This window comes from Bombina bombina, chromosome 1 (assembly GCF_027579735.1).
Source record: "Bombina bombina isolate aBomBom1 chromosome 1, aBomBom1.pri, whole genome shotgun sequence".
Lineage (NCBI taxonomy): Eukaryota > Metazoa > Chordata > Amphibia > Anura > Bombinatoridae > Bombina > Bombina bombina.
The window spans coordinates 575,709,618-575,728,976 of record NC_069499.1 but is presented as its reverse complement, the minus strand read 5'-3'; the positions used below and the strand labels follow the sequence as shown (position 1 = coordinate 575,728,976).

Here is a 19,359-nt window from a genome sequence, read left to right as displayed (position 1 = left end):
AATACTGCTAATACCCATATAATGTAAGTGCAGCCTTAAATGCAGTAGTAGCGACTGGTATCAGGCTGATATGTATGTATGTTACACTGAGGTATTTCTGGGGAATGGAACTTCACTAAGAAAATACTGTATACATTTAACTTATGTTTGAGCCCCCACTGCAGTGAAAGTGACTAGCAGCAGGCTTATTAGTATCATTTCATAATTTTATTTTAAAACGTTTTACTGGCATGTTAATCGTTTTTTTCTGAGGTACTTGGTGATAAAAATTTTTGGGCATTATTTTTCCACATGGCTGTCGTTTATTTGTGAATAAATTCAGTTTACTGAGCTTCCCCACTGTTATAATATGAGTGGGAGGGGCCTATTTTGGCGCTTTCTTGCGCAGTAAGAATTCAGTCACAGTCTTCCTATTCCTTCCTCCATGATCCAGGACGTCTCTACAGAGCCCAGGGGTCTCCAAAACTAGTTTGAGGGAGGTAATCACTCACAGCAGACCTGTGAGACTGTGCTTTTGACTGTGTTAAAACGTTTATATTCTGTTATCCGTTTTTTGGGTATTAAGGGGTTAATCATCCATTTGCTGTTGGGTGCAATCCTTTGCTAACTTATTGCATTTACTGTGAAAATTTGGTTGCTATAACAAAATTGGTTCATTGTAATTTCAACTGTGACAGTTTATTGGTGCTTCTTAAAGGCACAGTAACGTTTTTTATATTGCTTGTAAATTTATTTCAAAACTATTTTCCAAGCTTGCTAGTTTCATTGCTAGTCTGTTAAACATGTCTGACACAGAGGAAACTCTTTGTGCAATATGTTTAAAGGCCAATGTGGAGCCCAATAGAAATTTGTGTACTAGTTGCATTGATGCTACTTTAAATAAGAGTGTACATGTAAAGAAAATTTCACCAGACAACGAGGGGGAAGTTATGCCGACTAACTCTCCTCACGTGTCAGTACCTCCATCTCCCGCTCAGGAGGTTCGTGATATTGTGGCGCCAAGTACATCAGGGCGGCCCATACAAATCACTTTGCAAGACATGGCTAATGTTATGACTGAAGTATTATCTAAATTGCCAGAAATTAGGGGTAAACGTGACCACTCTGGGGTGAGAACAGAGTGCGCTGATAATATTAGAGCCATGTCTGATACTGCGTCACAATTTGCAGAACATGAGGACGGAGAGCTTCATTCTGTGGGTGACGGATCTGATCCAAGTAAACTGGACTCAGACATTTCAAATTTTAAATTTAAGCTTGAGAACCTCCGTGTATTGCTAGGGGAGGTATTAGCGGCTCTGAATGATTGTAGCACGGTTGCAATTCCAGAGAAAATGTGTAGGCTGGATAAATATTTTGCGGTACCGACGTGTACTGACGTTTTTCCTATTCCTAAAAGGCTTACAGAAATTATTAACAAGGAGTGGGATAGACCTGGTGTCCCCTTTTCTCCCCCTCCTATATTTAGAAAAATGTTTCCAATAGACGCCACCACACGGGACTTATGGCAGACGGTCCCTAAGGTGGAGGGAGCAGTTTCTACTCTGGCTAAACGCACCACTATCCCGGTGGAGGATAGCTGTGCATTTTCAGATCCAATGGATAAAAAGTTAGAGGGTTACCTTAAGAAAATGTTTGTTCAACAAGGTTTTATATTACAACCCCTTGCATGCATTGCGCCTGTCACGGCTGCGGCTGCATTCTGGTTTGAGTCTCTGGAAGAGACCATTAACTCGGTTACATTGGATGAGATTACAGACAAGCTTAGAGTCCTTAAGCTAGCTAATTCATTTATTTCCGATGCCGTAGTACACTTAATTAAACTTACGGCTAAGAATTCAGGATTCGTCATTCAAGCGCGCAGAACGCTGTGGCTTAAATCTTGGTCAGCCGATGTGACTTCTAAATCTAAATTGCTTAACATACCTTTCAAAGAGCAGACATTATTCGGGCCCGGTTTGAAAGAAATTATCGCTGACATTACTGGAGGTAAGGGTCATGCCCTGCCTCAAGACAGAGCCAAACCAAGGGCTAGACAGTCTAATTTTCGTGCCTTTCGTAACTTCAAGGCAGGAGCAGCATCAACTTCCTCAGCTCCAAAGCAGGAAGGAACTGTTGCTCGCTACAGACAGGGCTGGAAACCTAACCAGTCCTGGAACAAGGGCAAGCAGGCCAGAAAACCTGCTGCTGCCCCTAAGACAGCATGAAGTGAGGGCCCCCGATCCGGAAACGGATCTAGTGGGGGGCAGACTTTCTCTCTTCGCCCAGGCTTGGGCAAGAGATGTCCAGGATCCCTGGGCGTTAGAGATCATATCTCAGGGATATCTTCTGGACTTCAAAGCTTCTCCTCCAAAAGGGAGATTTCATCTTTCAAGGCTGTCAGCAAACCAGTTAAAGAGAGAAGCGTTTCTACGCTGTGTACAAGACCTTTTATTAATGGGAGTGATCCATCCAGTTCCGCGGTCGGAACACGGACAAGGGTTTTACTCAAATCTGTTTGTGGTTCCCAAAAAAGAGGGAACCTTCAGACCAATTTTGGACTTAAAGATCCTAAACAAATTCCTAAGAGTTCCATTGTTCAAAATGGAAACTATTCGGACAATCTTACCTATGATCCAAAGTGGTCAATACATGACCACAGTGGATTTAAAGGACGCCTACCTTCACATACCGATTCACAAGGATCATTATCGGTACCTAAGGTTTGCCTTCCTAAACAGGCATTACCAATTTGTAGCTCTTCCCTTCGGGTTAGCCACGGCTCCAAGAATCTTTACAAAGGTTCTGGGCTCTCTTCTGGTGGTACTAAGACCGCGTGGAATTTCGGTAGCTCCGTACCTAGACGACATTTTGATACAAGCGTCAAGTTTCCAGACTGCCAAGTCTCATACAGAGTTGGTTCTGGCATTTCTAAGGTCGCATGGGTGGAAGGTGAACGTAGAAAAGAGTTCTCTATTGCCACTCACAAGAGTTCCCTTCTTGGGGACTCTTATAGATTCTGTAGAAATGAAAATCTACCTGACAGAAGACAGGTTAACAAAACTTCTAAATGCTTGCCGTGTCCTTCATTCCATTCAACACCCGTCAGTGGCTCAATGCATGGAGGTAATCGGCTTAATGGTAGCGGCAATGGACATAGTACCTTTTGCACGCCTGCATCTCAGACCACTACAATTGTGCATGCTAAGTCAGTGGAATGGGGATTACTCAGATTTGTCCCCTATGCTGAATCTAGATCAAGAGACCAGAGATTCTCTTCTATGGTGGCTTTCTCGGCCATATCTGTCCAGGGGGATGCCCTTCAGCAGGCCGGACTGGACGATTGTAACAACAGACGCCAGCCTACTAGGTTGGGGCGCTGTCTGGAATTCCCTGAAGGCTCAGGGATCATGGACTCAGGAGGAGAGTCTCCTTCCAATAAACATTCTGGAATTGAGAGCAGTTCTCAATGCTCTTCTGGCTTGGTCTCAGCTAGCAACTCTGAGGTTCATCAGGTTTCAGTCGGACAACATCACGACTGTGGCTTACATCAATCATCAGGGAGGGACAAGGAGTTCCCTAGCGATGATGGAAGTCTCAAAGATAGTTCGCTGGGCAGAGTCTCACTCTTGCCACCTGTCAGCGATCCACATCCCAGGCGTGGAGAACTGGGAGGCGGATTACCTAAGTCGCCAGACTTTTCATCCGGGGGAGTGGGAACTTCACCCGGAGGTATTTGCACAACTGCTTCGGCGTTGGGGCAAACCAGATCTGGATCTCATGGCGTCTCGCCAGAACGCAAAGCTTCCTTGTTACGGATCAAGGTCCAGGGACCCGGGAGCGGTTCTGATAGATGCTCTGACAGCACCTTGGGTCTTCAACATGGCTTATGTGTTTCCACCCTTCCCGATACTTCCTCGACTGATTGCCAGGATCAAACAGGAGAGAGCATCGGTGATTCTAATAGCCTTTCAAACATCCAAATCTAATTTCTCTGAGGCTGACTGCATGGAGATTGAACGCTTGATTCTATCAAAGCGTGGATTCTCGGAGTCAGTGATCGATACCTTAATACAGGCTAGGAAACCTGTTACCAGGAAAATTTACCATAAAATATGGCGTAAATACTTACATTGGTGCGAATCCAATAGTTACTCATGGAGTAAGGTTAGGATTCCTAGGATATTGTCTTTTCTACAAGAAGGCTTAGAAAAGGGTTTATCTGCTAGTTCGTTAAAGGGACAGATCTCAGCTCTGTCCATTCTTTTACACAAGCGTCTGTCAGAAGTTCCAGACGTTCAGGCTTTTTGTCAGGCTTTGGCCAGGATTAAGCCTGTGTTTAAATCTGTTGCTCCACCATGGAGTTTAAACTTAGTTCTTAACGTTTTACAGGGTGTTCCGTTTGAACCCCTTCATTCCAAGATAACAGCTTGATATCAATGGAAAGTTCTGTTTCTAATGGCTATTTCCTCGGCTCGAAGAGTCTCTGAGTTATCAGCCTTACATTGTGATTCTCCTTATCTGATTTTTCATTCAGACAAGGTAGTTCTGCGTACTAAACCTGGGTTCTTACCTAAGGTAGTCACTAACAAGAATATCAATCAAGAGATTGTTGTTCCTTCATTGTGCCCTAATCCTTCCTCAAAGAAGGAACGACTTCTGCACAATCTGGACGTCGTCCGTGCCCTGAAATTCTATTTACAGGCAACTAAAGATTTTAGACAAACCTCTTCCCTGTTTGTCGTTTATTCTGGACAGAGGAGAGGTCAAAAGGCTTCGGCTACCTCTCTCTCCTGGTTTCGTAGCATAATACGTTTAGCCTATGAGACTGCTGGACAGCAGCCTCCTGAAAGAATTACAGCTCATTCTACCAGAGCTGTGGCTTCCACTTGGGCTTTTAAAAATGAGGCCTCTGTTGAACAGATTTGCAAGGCTGCAACTTGGTCTTCACTTCACACCTTTTCAAAATTTTACAAATTTGACACTTTTGCTTCTTCGGAGGCTGTTTTTGGGAGAAAGGTTCTTCAGGCAGTGGTTCCTTCCGTGTAAAGGTCCTGCCTGTCCCTCCCGTCATCCGTGTACTTTTAGCTTTGGTATTGGTATCCCATAAGTAATGGATGACCCGTGGACTGACTACACTTAACAGGAGAAAACATAATTTATGCTTACCTGATAAATTCCTTTCTCCTGTAGTGTAGTCAGTCCACGGCCCGCCCTGTTTTTACGGCAGGTCTAAATTTTAAATTAAATTCCAGTCACCACTGCACCCTATAGTTTCTCCTTTCTCGTTTGGTTTCGGTCGAATGACTGGGTATGACGTAGAGGGGAGGAGCTATATAGCAGCTCTGCTTGGGTGATCCTCTTGCACTTCCTGTTAGGGAGGAGATATAATCCCATAAGTAATGGATGACCCGTGGACTGACTACACTACAGGAGAAAGGAATTTATCAGGTAAGCATAAATTATGTTATATATATATATATATATATATATATATATTTTTTTTTTTCCTCTTCATAAATGGAAAGAGTCCACAGCTGCATTCATTACTTTTGGGAATTCAGAACCTGGCCACCAGAAGGAGGCAAAGACACCCCAGCCAAAGGCTTAAATACATCCCCCACTTCTCTCATCCTTCAGTCATTCTTTGCCTTTCCTCCCAGGAGGTTGGCAAAGAAGTGTCAAGTTTTCGATAGTCTCTTTTGGAGGGTAGTACTCTTCGGCATGGGACTGGAGTTTTAAGTAGATCTGTTAGCCTCTCAGTGAGAGCATGGATGAAAGTTAGAGTCCGGAGATGCAGGGAGAGTCTTTCTGCGAAACCATACTGACTGATATTAACAGCTCCACAAGCAATCAGCGTTGAGGAGTTTCGTTGCCTGCTTTTTTCTCTCAAGTCCATGGCAGAAGCGACACTACCATCCTGTCACACTTGTGGTCGCACTGTTTACTTTTACAAGTGTGCACGTACTATTCTTATGTTCTCTCTGGCTGTTCTATATCCCTCCATTTCGGGGGGAGACTCTATGTGGCCTTGACAGTGCCTGGGCCCTTGGTTTCAGGCTGGTCCTGACTGGGTACAAATCCTTCTGTCTTTGAGGCCTAGTTCAGACACGTGGCGCCTTTTTATGTCAGGCTGGTCCGGTGAGGGCGCCTAGTGATCACAATATGATTTTTGTTGTTTACTTGTTATTTTACAAGCTTCAACTAGCATCCTGAGAGGACTTGATGGTCCATGGTTGCTTTGGGGCATGGTGGATTGGTTCAGTCCTCATTCGCCTTTTAATCTTGAGGGCGGGACTCCGTTGAGATTCGCGCGACATGCTCAGTCTTTTCCGGGAACTAGAGTGTTCCTTTCCGTTGTGGGTTGGAGGCTTGGAGAATTTAGGTCCTTCATACCGCTGTTCTTACGGTTTTGCCTTTCATGGTCTCTTTGGAAGTGTCCTTTTAGGACTTTTTCCTTTTAGAGGTTCTCTTCCTTTGGGTCGAGACTTTCTGGACTTCGTCCAGTTTTTCTGGCAGTTTTGGCTGCTTAAATAGGAAGTGAAGGCCGTGAGGCTCTGTCTTCCTTCAGGAGTTAGTCGTCTCCATATCAGGTGCGATAGGAGGTGTTGTCTCTTTTTCCAAGCTTTTTGCTTAGGGGATATTTTTCTGCCTTGGTTTGGGATGCTTTGCATTCTTCTTTCTTGGGTTTGGTCCTCTGGAACGTTAATCTGGAAGGTTTTTGGATACTAGCCTTTTCTACTTTCTTTCAGGTGACCTTTGTGTTGCCCTTGGGGCCTTTGGGCTCTAGAGAGATTGCGTGATTTTGTCGCGGCCTAGCACCTTGTTGGGGGGGGTGTTGACCTCCGGCCAAGAGTGTTCTCTTCCCTTTGGGCTGAGAATTACGAGTGAGTCCTGTACCCGTTCTCCGGGTTCCCCGGTTATCATCCCCTGTGAGGTCTGATTGCTTCAGACGGGGTTTTCCCTGGTGGTGTTGTTCGTTCTAGGACGATTCTAAGTCCCGGGTCCAGGGTTCTTGCCTTGGATCCTTCTTGGATGTCTGTAGACTTATGATCCTGTGGACTGGTTCGGGACGACACAGTTTTTTCAGGGACCCTATTTTGCGACATAGGAGCTGGCTCATTGGGCTTGCAAGCAGGAAGGCCAGAGTTCACATCCACCTTCGGGTACTGGTTATAAACTTTAAGGCCTGACTTGTCCTTCGGACGGAGTGTGCCCCTCTTCATTTTTTTTTTTTCTCCATTGGGTCAACAGTGGTATCTGGATAATTTTTTCATTTGGTCCGTGTTTTGATCATTCTATGGCTTCATGTCTTATGGTCATGTACGCTGTTCTTATCCGTGCCCTTCCCTTTTGAGGGGATAGTTTGTCTTCCTTATGAGCTGTGGTTTCCTCTCTCTAGAGGGTCATTGTCCTGCCCTGTGTGTAGGAGGTTGGATCATGTGGCTTATTCCTGTAAGGGGCAGCATCTGCTGCTCTGTGGGCTCTGTCTTACCTGTTGGAAGTTGATCTCTCTACGTAGAGACTGTCTAGGAGAGTTGTGACAGGTCTTCCTACAGATCTTTTGCACTTTTTTCTGTTTCAGGTCCTAGGGGGTTCTCCTTGGGAGTGCCTTATTGTGGAGGAGAGGATTGGTTTGCTCTGTTGGGGTGGGTGAGTCCCCCCTTTTTCTTTCCATTCCCTGGGGGCTTGTGGTTGGGGTCTTTCTGTCCCCCCTGTCTATCAGACATGTCTGTCGCTTGGGCTGGTCCGGTGTTGGAGCAGGATCTGAGATCTGTTGCTCTGCTATTTCGTCCTCGAAGCATTCGAGGTACGGTAAGCCTCTTTGAGGTTTCTCCTTTCTCCACATTCAAGATATGTGGGAAGGACTGGTTGCTCTTAGATAGTCTGCGATGTTATCCGCTGGTTAGTGGATACTTAGCAATCTGAAGGATCCTATCTTCAGCTGCTTTCTACTTGCTCTGCAAATATTTAAGTTTCAGAGTCATTTTTAGATGACTGCAGCGTGCAGTGTTTTTCTTCAGGTGTTGTTCGTCAGATCTATCTGAGCTTGCTGCATGAGGTTTCGTTCGGAATATTTCGGTTTTCTGAGCTACCCTTTTGCGACTTGGGGACCTTCGTCTTCAGTTGTTTTCTAGAGTGCGGTTGCGGTGTGTTAGGGGAAGATCATCTCTCTGTTTCAGACTCCTGGCCTTATCCCGTGGTTTCTGTATTTCTGGGGTCTGGGTGTTGCCTCCCTTGTTTCTATGAGACTGGTTGGGTCTCTTTTAGCCTGACTTGGTTTTTCTGTTTTTTTTTTTTGCTCTGTGTTTGTGCCCTTTTTAGGTTTTTTTTTTCTGGAGTTCTTTAAGATAGCTGGCTCAGCATACTAATGTACTGTGGCTACTTTGCACTGTAGCAAACCGAGGGTTGCAAGTTTGATTCCCGGCGAGGTCTACTCAGCCTTTCCTCCTTTCGAGGTTGATAAAATGAGCAGCGCCTTGTCACTTAAGGGGGATTAGCCATGCTCTACAAGTACAATCATGTTTTCTCAGTGTCTTTTTTTTTCTTTATGGAAGAATACGGTAGTTTGTTCCCTTTCTTTAGTGAGGGGTGTGTTGTTTGGAGACCAACTGCTGGGCGATGGTGTCTCTTGTAGGCTAAGAAAATATCTGTAGCAGGAAAAAGAAGGCGCCAATAGGGTGATATCGCTACAGACCAAACAGAAAACAGGGTAGTTGAGAATAATACTCACAAGCAGAGCGGCACTGAATAGTGCCTTAGCAAGCAGACCGGGACCTCAGCGTCGCCCGGAAGACCAACACAGGCAATATCCAATCACCAGACGGGAACACACTTGCCACAGCCAATCAGGAACCCAATATGGTGACACACCTTCCTCTCAGTGCTTCCAGGGCTCTGCACGCTTTAGTGGGAAGAAAACAGATCGAAAAATGCCGGGACAATCTCCGGTCCTCGTTATTGGTGCAGGTTTAAAAAGGATAAAGGGGAGATTATAGCCTGATGAAACGGCTCTGAGTAGCCGAGAAATGCGTTGCTTTGTTTTAAAACATTTTAATAAATTTGTTTTATATCTACCCTGCTGGAGTTCGATCTCCCCTTTATTCTTTTTAAACCTGCACCAATACCGAGGACCGGAGATTGTCCCGGCGTTTTTCGATCTGTTTTCTTCCCACTAAAGCGTGCAGAGCCCTGGAAGCACTGAGAGGAAGGTGTGTCATCATATTGGGTTCCCTTTTTGGTCAGTGATGGCATTATTTGTTTACATTAGATACAATAGATGCATATCTTCATTTTCTGTTTTCATTCAGATTATTTTTTATTACCAATTTGTTGCTTTTCCCTCTGGTCTAGCGACAGCTCTAAGAATCTTTTCTAAGGTTCTCAGTGTTCCTTATTTGGACGGTATTGTGGTACTGGTTCAGTAGTTTCATTCTGTGGAATCTCATACGATTCAACTTTGTTGTTTCTTCAAGACATGGTTAGAGGATCTTCTTATCAAAAGCTCCTTTGATTCCTCACACAAGGGTCACCTTTTTTTAGGTTTCCAGATAAATTGTGTCAATGTTTTTGTCTCTAACAGACAAGTGACAAGTTTATTGGGTTCCGTTTGTCGGAATTTTCAGTCTCTATTATTTCCTTCAAATTGCTATATATGCATGGAAGTTTTAGGTTTCATGGCTGCAGCATTGGATTTGATTCCCTTTGCTCATTTAGGAAACCTTTCCAGTTTTCTTATGCTGAATAATTGTGCAGGGATTCTAGGATATCACTTTTTATATCTTTGAATCCTAATGTTTAACTATCTTTGATTCGGTGGTTAAAATCACCATCATTTAGTTCTATAGGTCTCTTCGGTTCTTTCAACCTGAACCATGATCTCTACAGATGCGAGTCTTTTAGGTTGGGAGGCTGTTTGAGGATCTCTGTCAGCACAAGGGGTTTGGAAATCTCAGGAGGCGAGATTACCATTTCATATTTTTGGAACTCCGTGTATTCTCAGAGTTCTTCAGTTTGGTTTCTTTTTGAAGAAGAGACGTTTATTGTTTTTTCAGACAGACAATGTCACAACTGTGGCGTATGTCAATCATCAGGGTGGGACTATCAGTTCTTAGGCTGTGACAGAAGTATCTTGGATATTTGTCTTTTTAGACATCTCTTCAGCTAGATCAGTTTTGAATTATCTGTTCTTTCTTGTGAATCTCCTTGTTCTGATTTTTCATCAGGATAAGGTGGTTTTGGCTGTCCTCATTGCAATTTTCACCTAAAGTTGTGAATTCTAACAACATTAGTGGAGGAATTATTGTCTTTTCATTGTGTCCTAATCCTAAGAATTCTTTGGTAAGATTCTTACATTCTTTGGATGTGGTAAGAGTTTTGAAATATTATGTTGAAGCTATTCAGATTTCAGACAGACTTCTAGTCTATTTGTTATCTTTTCTGGGTTTAGGAAGGTCAGAAGGCTTCTGCCATTTCTTTGGCATCTTGGTTAAAGCTTTTGATTCATCATGCTTATTTGGAGTCGGGTTAATCCCCGTCTCAGAGGATTACGGCTCATTCTACTAGGTAAGTTTCTACTTCCTGGGCTTTTTAAGAATGAAGCTTCTGTTGATCAGATTTGCAAAGCAATGACTTGGTCTTCTTTGCATACTTTTACTAAATTCTACCATTTTGATGTTTTCTCTTCTTTAGAAGCAGTTTTTGGTAGAATAGTACTTCAGGCAGCTGTTTCAGTTTGATTCTTCTGCTTATAATTTCAGTTTTTTTCATTATAAAAATTGAAACTTTTGATTTGGGTAGTGGATTAATTTTTCAGCGGAATTGGCTGTCTTTATTTTATGCATACAAAGAGAGAAGCGCTCTACCAGGAACGAACAACAGCTCAGTGGCTTGTTCTATGGCGATTTACCACCCGGATCAGCCTCTTTTAGACCAGTGTGCTTTTCACAGAATAAAACTTTCCTGAAGTATATCAGTCTGATCCCGCCAAGTAAGGTCAGTCCAGCCCCGAAATACCAGGCAATTCTCCTCTGAACAAGGAACATGACAACCCCAGACGATCGTTTCGGCCTCCTATGGGCCTCGTCAGTGAGGTGCAGCCACATTCCTCTAAGCACACTGGGCAAGGAGTCCACGTCTGGTTTCCCCCATCACCCATAGGGAGACTTCCCCAGGGTCATAATAATTTGCATACAAAGAGAGAAGCGCTCTACCAGGAACGAACAACAGCTCAGTGGCTTGTTCTATGGCGATTTACCACCTGGAAGCAGCCTCTTTTAGACCAGTGTGCTTTTCACAGAAGAAAACTTTCCTGAAGTATATCAGTCTGATCCCGCCAAGTAAGGTCAGTCCAGCCCCGAAATACCAGGCAATTCTCCTCTGTCTTTATTTTATCCCTCCCTCTCTTGCGTGGAAGTTCCACATCTTGGGTATCTGCTATCCCATACGTCACTAGCTCATGGACTCTTGCTAATTACATGAAAGAAAACATAATTTATGTATGAACTTACCTGATAAATTCATTTCTTTCGTATTAGCAAGAGTCCGTGAGGCCCACCCTTTTTGTGGTGGTTATGATTTTTTTGTATAAAGCACAATTCTTCCAATTCCTTTTTTTTTTCTTATCACCCCACTTCTTGGCTATTCGTTAAACTGAATTGTGGGTGTGGTGAGGGTGTATTTATAGGCATTTTGAGGTGTGGGAAACTTTGCCCCTCCTGGTAGGAATGTATATCCCATACGTCACTAGCTCATGGACTCTTGCTAATATGAAAGAAATGAATTTATCAGGTCAGTTCTTACATAAATTATGTTTTTCAAGAAGCTCTGTGGCAAGAGGTAGTAGGGAAATAGGGCGGTAGTTGGATGGGGAGTTTGGATTGAGAGAAGGTTTTTTGAGGATAGATGTGACTAATGCATGCTTAAGAGATGTGGGAACTATACCAGTGCTGAGGGAGAGGTTGAAGATGTTTGTGAGTATAGGGGTAAGGGTAGAAGAGAGGGAGGGGAGTAGTTGTGAGGGGATGGGGTCGAGGGGACAGGCAGTGAGGTGAGAGGATAGTATAAGGGCAGAAACTTCATCCTCTGTGACAGGGGCAAAAGAGCTAAATTTATGGCTATGTGGGTTTTGGATGATTGAGGGGGAAGGGAGACCGGTAGTATGTGGAGAGCTGATTTCATTTCTGATGGAGTCTATTTTGTTGTTGAAGTAGCTGGCAAAACTTTGGGCTGAGAGAAAAGTTGAGGTGGGGGTGGTCAGAGAAGAGTATTGAATGTGGAGAACAGATGTTTTGGGTTTGAAGAAAGAGTAGAGATAAGAGTGGAGAAGTAATGTTACTTATATAGATTAAGGGCAGAATAGTAAGAGTTCAAGATGAACTTACAGTGAAGAAAGTCAGCAGAACTCCGAGATTTCCTCCAGTGTCGCTCAGCAGTACGGGAACATCTGCGTAGGTACCCTGTCAGAGGAGTATGCCAGGGCTGAGGATGAGTGTATGTTTTCCGAGTTATGGTAGGTGGGGCCAGGTTATCAAGGACCGATGTAAGGGTGGAGTTATAGTGGGAGATGGATTCATCAGGACAAGAAAAGGAGGGGATGTAAGAGAGAAGAGGTTTGAGAGAGCTAGCGAGCTGTTGCTGATCTAATGACTTGATTCTTCTGTGAAGTTTAGTGTGAGGGGTAGAAGGAGGAAAGAGTTGTAGGGAGGGAGGAGGTGGTGGCCAGAAAGACATTTGATTGATTGCTCTTTTAACAGTGAGCCCTTTTCTTTTTTTAATTTTATAGATTAGAATCCTTAAAGGGACAGTAAAGTCCAAAATAAACTTTCATGATTCAGGTAGGGCATGTCATTTTAAACTTTCTAATTTACTTTTATCAAATGTGCTTTTTCTGTTATTTTTTGTTAAAGGTTAAACCTAGGTAGGCTTATAGGCTGATTTCTAAGACTATGCAGTCCACTCTTATCTCAGTGTGGCTGAGAATAGCTTATAACATGTGCTGTTTGTTCATGTGTGCCATATAGATAACATTGTACTTGCTCCAGTGGAGAGATATAGTCATCACAAATAGCCTGAAATTACAGTCAATCAAAAGATCTGAGATAAGGAGGCTGTTTTCAGAAGCTTAGATACAAGGTAGTCATAGAGGTAAAATATATTAATATAACAGTGTTGGTTATGCAAAACTGGGCAATGGTAAATAAACGGATTATCTTTTTGAACAACAACATTTTTGGTGTTGACTGTCCCTTTAAAATTTTATCCATAGAATTCTAGTGTTAAAGGAATATAAAAACCCCAATATTGTTATGTTACTCAGACAAAGCATATCATTTAAAAAACAATTTCCAATTTACTTCTATTATAAAATTTGCCTAGTTCCTATGTTATTTTTTGTTGAAGAGATGCCTAGTTAGCTGTCTGGAGCACATAGCAGGAAATAGAGCTGCCATCTAGTGCCCTTGTATAGGGATAACATTCTTGCAAAACTACTGCCATGTAGTGCTCCATAAACGTGCACTCTCCTGAGCTTACTTTCCTGATTTTCAACAAAACATACCAAGAGAATGAACAAAAATGAAAAGAAGCAAATTAGTAAGATGTTTAAAATTGCATGCTCTAGCTGAATAATGAAAAAAGTAATAGTAATAGATCACAAGGATAGGGGGCGCCCTTATGAGATGTTAAAGTGCAAAGATATAAATATGTCCATATATTGAGAAAAAGCCCAATGAACAAACCAGAGTCCATAAGTTTAAATGCGTCACAAGAACTTCCAATATGGAGGTGCTTAGCTTGATAGCCCAGGCTGAACACTGGAAAGGGATATGGCTTTTCTCCATACTTGGAAATCTACAACAGCAAACACAAACGCCTCTGTTTTTGTTTGTCGTTGTAGATCCCTTTTTAACATGGGTTATCCTAAGAAAAAGTTTGGATTCAGAACTATAAAGGCTTCATCTCTTGTGAGACACAATTTATTTGCCGCTTTGTTTCACCAAGAATATTAAGTTCTAAAGCAAAGACAAATATTAAATAAAAACAAACCATCTCTAATAGAAAACCAAAGTTTAGATAAGTGGAGACTTTTTTTTTCATCATTAATTTAGGGATTTATTTGTTGGAAGCACAGTGAGGAGCCTTTCAGAATATTGAGGCATCAAATGCATATTTTATAAGCTAGAATATAGTGTATCAAAATAAATAAATGTACTATAATCCAAAAATGTTTAGAGCACAAAACAGAATTCTAAGAGCACTAGCCCCTGGCATTTGTCAAGCTCTACCGTAAACCATACCTTTTGGAAAGATATATGATTTCCACAACACACTCCAGTATCTACATTAATATTAGGAGTATGAGATACAAGATATAAAGCCTGTCACTTCTCAGATTACATTTTAGTGATGTTTGCATTACAGTTTCTGAAGTATAATTGTAGAAAGCCTTGAGATTGAAATATGCAACAAAGTGCTACCCACCAACCCCAGGTTCATTATAAAATATGTTTGTAAAGGGCTCTGCTTCTGCCTATTGAGTCAGATATTTCCTCTCTGGGAACTGAAGAACAGAACTCCAAGTATTTGATTTCTAATAATAATAAACAAAGGCTGCCTCTTGCAGGTTTTGCAATAAAATGTTCTTAAAAATTTATAAATGTGCTAAAAGCTAGTGCGCAAGCATCTAAAATATCTTGTAACCCGAAGCAATAAGAAAATCTAAAAGGTGACATATGTGAATATTGTCATTCTATCATTTTCATGAGTCAGTGAAGCAGATGCAGCTGGTAAGCATCAGACATTTTTGTTTTTAATTTTATACTTATTCCAAGTTGCAAAATATTTAAAAACGTGTAAGAGAAAACAGTGTGAATGTATGATATATTTCAATACAATTTGTTTGTATTTAAAGTAAAATATTGACATCTATTCAACAACAGAAAAAATAGTTTGGGTAAGAGAATAAATATAATGCAAGTGAAAACTATTTGATATTTCTTGCTGATATTTTGATGTAAACATTGCAAATGCTGGGTATTCCTTAAAGGGTCAGTCTAGTCAAAATTAAGCTTTCATGATACAGATAGGGCATGCAATTTTAAATTACTTTAAAATTAATTTTTTTATTTACTTTTATCATCAAATTTGCTTTGCTCTCTTGGTATTCTTTGTGAAAAGCTAAACATAGACTTATATGCTTATTTCTAAGCAGTTGAACTGCCTCTTATCTCAGTGCATTTTGAAAGTTTTTCACAGTTAGACACGGTTAGTTCATGTTTGTCATATAGATAACATTGTGCTTACCCCATGGAGTTATTTAAGAGTCTGCACTGATTGGCTAAAATGCATGTCTGTCAAAATAACTGAGATAAGGGGGAAGTCTGCAGAGGCTTAGAAACAAGATAATCAGAGTGAAAAAAGATATTAATATAACAGTTGCTTTGTTATGCAAAACTGGGGAATGGGTAATAAAGGGATTATCTATGTTTTTTAACAATAACATTTCTGGAGTAGACTGTCCCTTTTAATAATTACATATTGTTACTTTTCACAGGGAGATTTACAAGCAGTGGATGAGCTTCTGAAGGGTGGAGCCAATCCTAATGTGAAGGACCATGCTGGCTGGACTCCACTAGTAAGTAGTAAGACATGAGCTATTTCATTCTTGGATCTTGCTATATTCTCATACAGAATTGTGGTGACCATTTTCTGTTTCCCAGAAATTGGATTTTTGGGATTACAATGTTTAATTTAAAAATATTTTCCTTCCACAGAGTCCATGATCTGGGAATTTTCCCTCTTGACCACTAGGAGGAGGCAAAAAATACACAAGAGCTTTAAATGCCCCCCCCCCCCGCTTCTTTTGCATCCTTGATGAGGAGTGAGGTAAAAGTGAAGTGCAGATCTAGGTTTAAGGGATAGACACGTTATTCATATACAAAAGATACCTACATGGCAGGGAATAGTGCTACCATCTAGTGCTCTTGCAAATAGATAACATTATTACATATAGTAAATTAGAAAGTTATTTAAAATTTGAAGACAAATTTGGCGTTTCATGTCCTTTTAATCTACTGAGAATAGCAAATTCCTTGTAATGCAGCAGTGGAAATGAATTGATTTTTATGCAAAGAATGCTGCTTTAGCTGTTTTAGCTTGACAAGCTTTGTGGCTTAAATCTTGGTCTGCTGATTCGGTTTGTAAAACGCATATTTTGGGTCTGGGAGCGTGTGCTATGGCATTTTCATTCCTTTCAACAATCTAAGACTCAGAAAATTTTCCCCCTCTGCACAGAGTTCTGCCTACTCCAAATGTTCCTGGAAGTCCAGCCCCTCTTGGTCTAAGAACAAAAAGTCCTATATAAGTCTACACTAGCCTCCAAGAGAAGTTGTGTCCCCATGCCAGACCAGTCTCTGATGGGGGGCAGAGTTAGTCTCTTTCAGGAGGCTTAGATGAGATCTGTTCAGGATCCTGGGTATTGCAAATCATTTCCCAAGGGCATCAAATAAACTTTTGTTCAAGGCCTCCTTGGGAAATAATCTTTTTGTGTCAAGTGCCTCGAGATTCTTTAAAGGCACAAGCTTTCTTGGCTTGTGTAAGGGATCTGGAATTAGTGGGAGATATTGCTACAGTTTCAACTTCAGAATTAAGGCAGGGGATTCATTAAAATCTCTATATAGTACGAAAGAAAGAGGGTACTTTTTCTCCCTGTTATGATCTCAAAATATTGAACAGATTCCTGAAACCTTTACACACTTCCTTTAGTGCAAGAGAGTCCGTTTATTTCTACCATAAACTTATTTCCTTATTCACAGCAATCATGTCATGTTCCTAAGATTTGGATTTGCTTTTCTAGACAACTATTATCAGTTTGTGGCCCTCCCTTTCAGTCTGAAGCTTTATTGTCTGTAGTTCAAGTTTTAGGGAATCTCTGTAGTTCTTTACTTGGTCGAACCTTCTGTTTCAGGCTTCCTCTTCATCTGCCTGTGTGTCACACACAGATGAAGAGGTTGCCCAGAGTATGAAAGATGTGGGTCTCATGGTAGCTGCCTCAGATGCAGTTCTGTTTGCCATATTTCATCTACTGACCTTCCAACTGCAGATGCTGCATAAATGGAATGGGGCCCACAAGGATTTGTTTTATAGGATTCTGTTAGATCACAGGACAAGACAGTCCCTAACTTGGTGGCAGATTCACCATTCTTTGGTTCAGGGGGCTTCCTTTTTTCGGCCTCTGTGGGTAATAATTTCCACAAATGCCAACTTGTTAGGTTGGGGTGCAGGGTCTCGGAGAGTTCAGGGAGTCTGCTCTATTCAGGAGGTAAGGTTATCTATAAATATTTTGTAGCTCCATGCAGTTTTCAGAGCTCTTCAAAGTTGGCCTAAGCTTTAAACAGGGATTTGTTTCTCTCATTCAGAGAGGAATTGGCTGGTATTTTCTTCTTAAACAGGAAAAGTCCACAGCTGCATTCATTACTTTTGGGAATTCAGAACCTGGCCACCAGGAGGAGGCATAGACACCCCAGCCAAAGGCTTAAATACCTCTCCCACTCTCCTCATCCGCCAGTCATTCTTTGCCTTTCATCACAGGAGGTGGCAGAGAGGTACCGAAGATTCGGAGGTCTCTTATAGAGGGTATTACTCTTCGCAATGGGACAAGAGTTTTAAGTAGCCCTATAAGGTTTCACAGTGAGGGCTTGGGTGAAAGTTAGAGTCCGGAGATGCAGGGAGAGTCTCTTTTGCAAAACCATCCCTACTGAAATTAACAGCTCCTACAGCAATCAGCTTTGATGAGTTTCGCAGGAGCACTGCTATTACCTGTCACACTTGAAGGGCTGTGTACCTGTTCCACGGCGTGGATTCTGGTAAGATCGTTTCATTTTATACACAATGTTAACCATAGAAGGACAGGGCCACAGTGTGGCGCCTTGTATCTTTACAGAATCACAGGTTAATATTCCCGCTAGGGGGATTATTGAACAGGGGGGGTTTATACATGATATTGTTTATTGTGTCATTGCTGCACTGTGCGGGAATGAGGCTCTGGCAATGTGTGGAACTATCAGGTTCTTTTCCGGGAGTTTTTGCGCATTCTTTTTTTTTTTTTGGCGTGTTTTCTCCTTTAGGCAGGGGCGGTCCTGCAAGGCACCCGTGTGACCGGGTGGGGCCCTTCACTTCCGGTCTGATCTGCAAAGGAGGAGACTAAGCGGTTTCGGTAGTCGGTTCATAGGAGGTGGTGAGTGCCCTGGCCATTGGCGGTTATAAAGGTGCCTTGTAAGTTTCTCTTTTAATTCTCATAAAACTGCAATTCTATTGAGGATTCTGACGCGTTAGAGGGTACTCCCTCTTTGACAAAGTCTCATACCTGTGTTTATTGTGAGGTTCCGGTAGACCAGCTGCCCAATTATGTTCCACATGCCTTGAGAGGGTCGAGACATCTAAGACTAAAAGAATGTCTAGTACCACTGAGTCCTCCACCTCTGAGGGATCTCTGTCCCGTGAGGTGCATTTCCGAGTTGAGTCCCCTATTGCACATGCAATGCCCGGAGACAGACTGTTGCTCCATCGGGGAGAGATATGTTGCCCGCCAGATTTTGCGGATCAACTGCAGGCGGCGGTTTCTAAAGTGATCCACGCCTTACCACGTTCTGCTAGCGCAAGCGTAAGGCCTTTCAGAGTGGCCAGACTTTGGACTTGTCTTCGTCGGATGCTCCTGCGGAGTGGTTCGATGACGGGGCCCACTCCGATGCTTCGGAGGGGACTCCTTCTGGGTCGCAATCCGTGTTATCTAAAGTTACGGCAGAGTAGCCTGGTTATAGGTTTAAGATAGAGAATTTGCGGTTTTTGCTAAAGCAAGTGCTTGCTACTCCTAGAGGTTCTGGACCGAAGCTTCGGAGGAACTTCTATCCCTAAGTTAGATAAGTTTTATGAGGATAGGGTGGTACCCCCAGATCTTCCCCGGTTCCCCTTCTTCGTCCTTTAAGAAACCTTTTTCCTGTTCCAGAGGCTCAGTTGGAGATGTGGGGGACATTCCTAAGGTGGATGGGGCCATCTCCACACTTGCTAAGCGAACGACTATTAACCCTAGAGGATAGTTAGTCGTTCAAGGAGCCCATGGAATAAAAAAGTTGGAGAACATGCTGAGAAAGATGTTTCAGCACACTGGGTTTTGTTTTTCAGAGGTCTCCTCTTAAGGTTCTATTCATGTTGGCTATTGCAGCGGCACGCAGAGTCTCAGAGTTGGCGGCCTTGCAATGTGAGCCTCCCTGATCTGGGTTTTCACGCAGATAAGGCTGTTCTTCGCACTGGGTTGGGATTTCTTCCCACGGTGGTGATGAATCGTAACATCAATCAGGAGATAGTAGTTCCTTCCTTGTGTCC

The 19,359-nt window shown here is 42.5% G+C and overlaps 1 protein-coding gene across 1 annotated transcript in view; it reads left to right on the top strand.

Annotated features, from left to right (window-relative positions):
• BARD1 (BRCA1 associated RING domain 1) overlaps positions 1–19,359 on the top strand; it is a 366,475-nt gene that overhangs the window by 175,054 nt on the left and 172,062 nt on the right. The window contains exon 5 of the mRNA XM_053698805.1: positions 15,533–15,613. Coding sequence (XP_053554780.1) covers positions 15,533–15,613 — 81 coding nt within the window. The remainder of the gene's footprint in view (positions 1–15,532; positions 15,614–19,359) is intronic.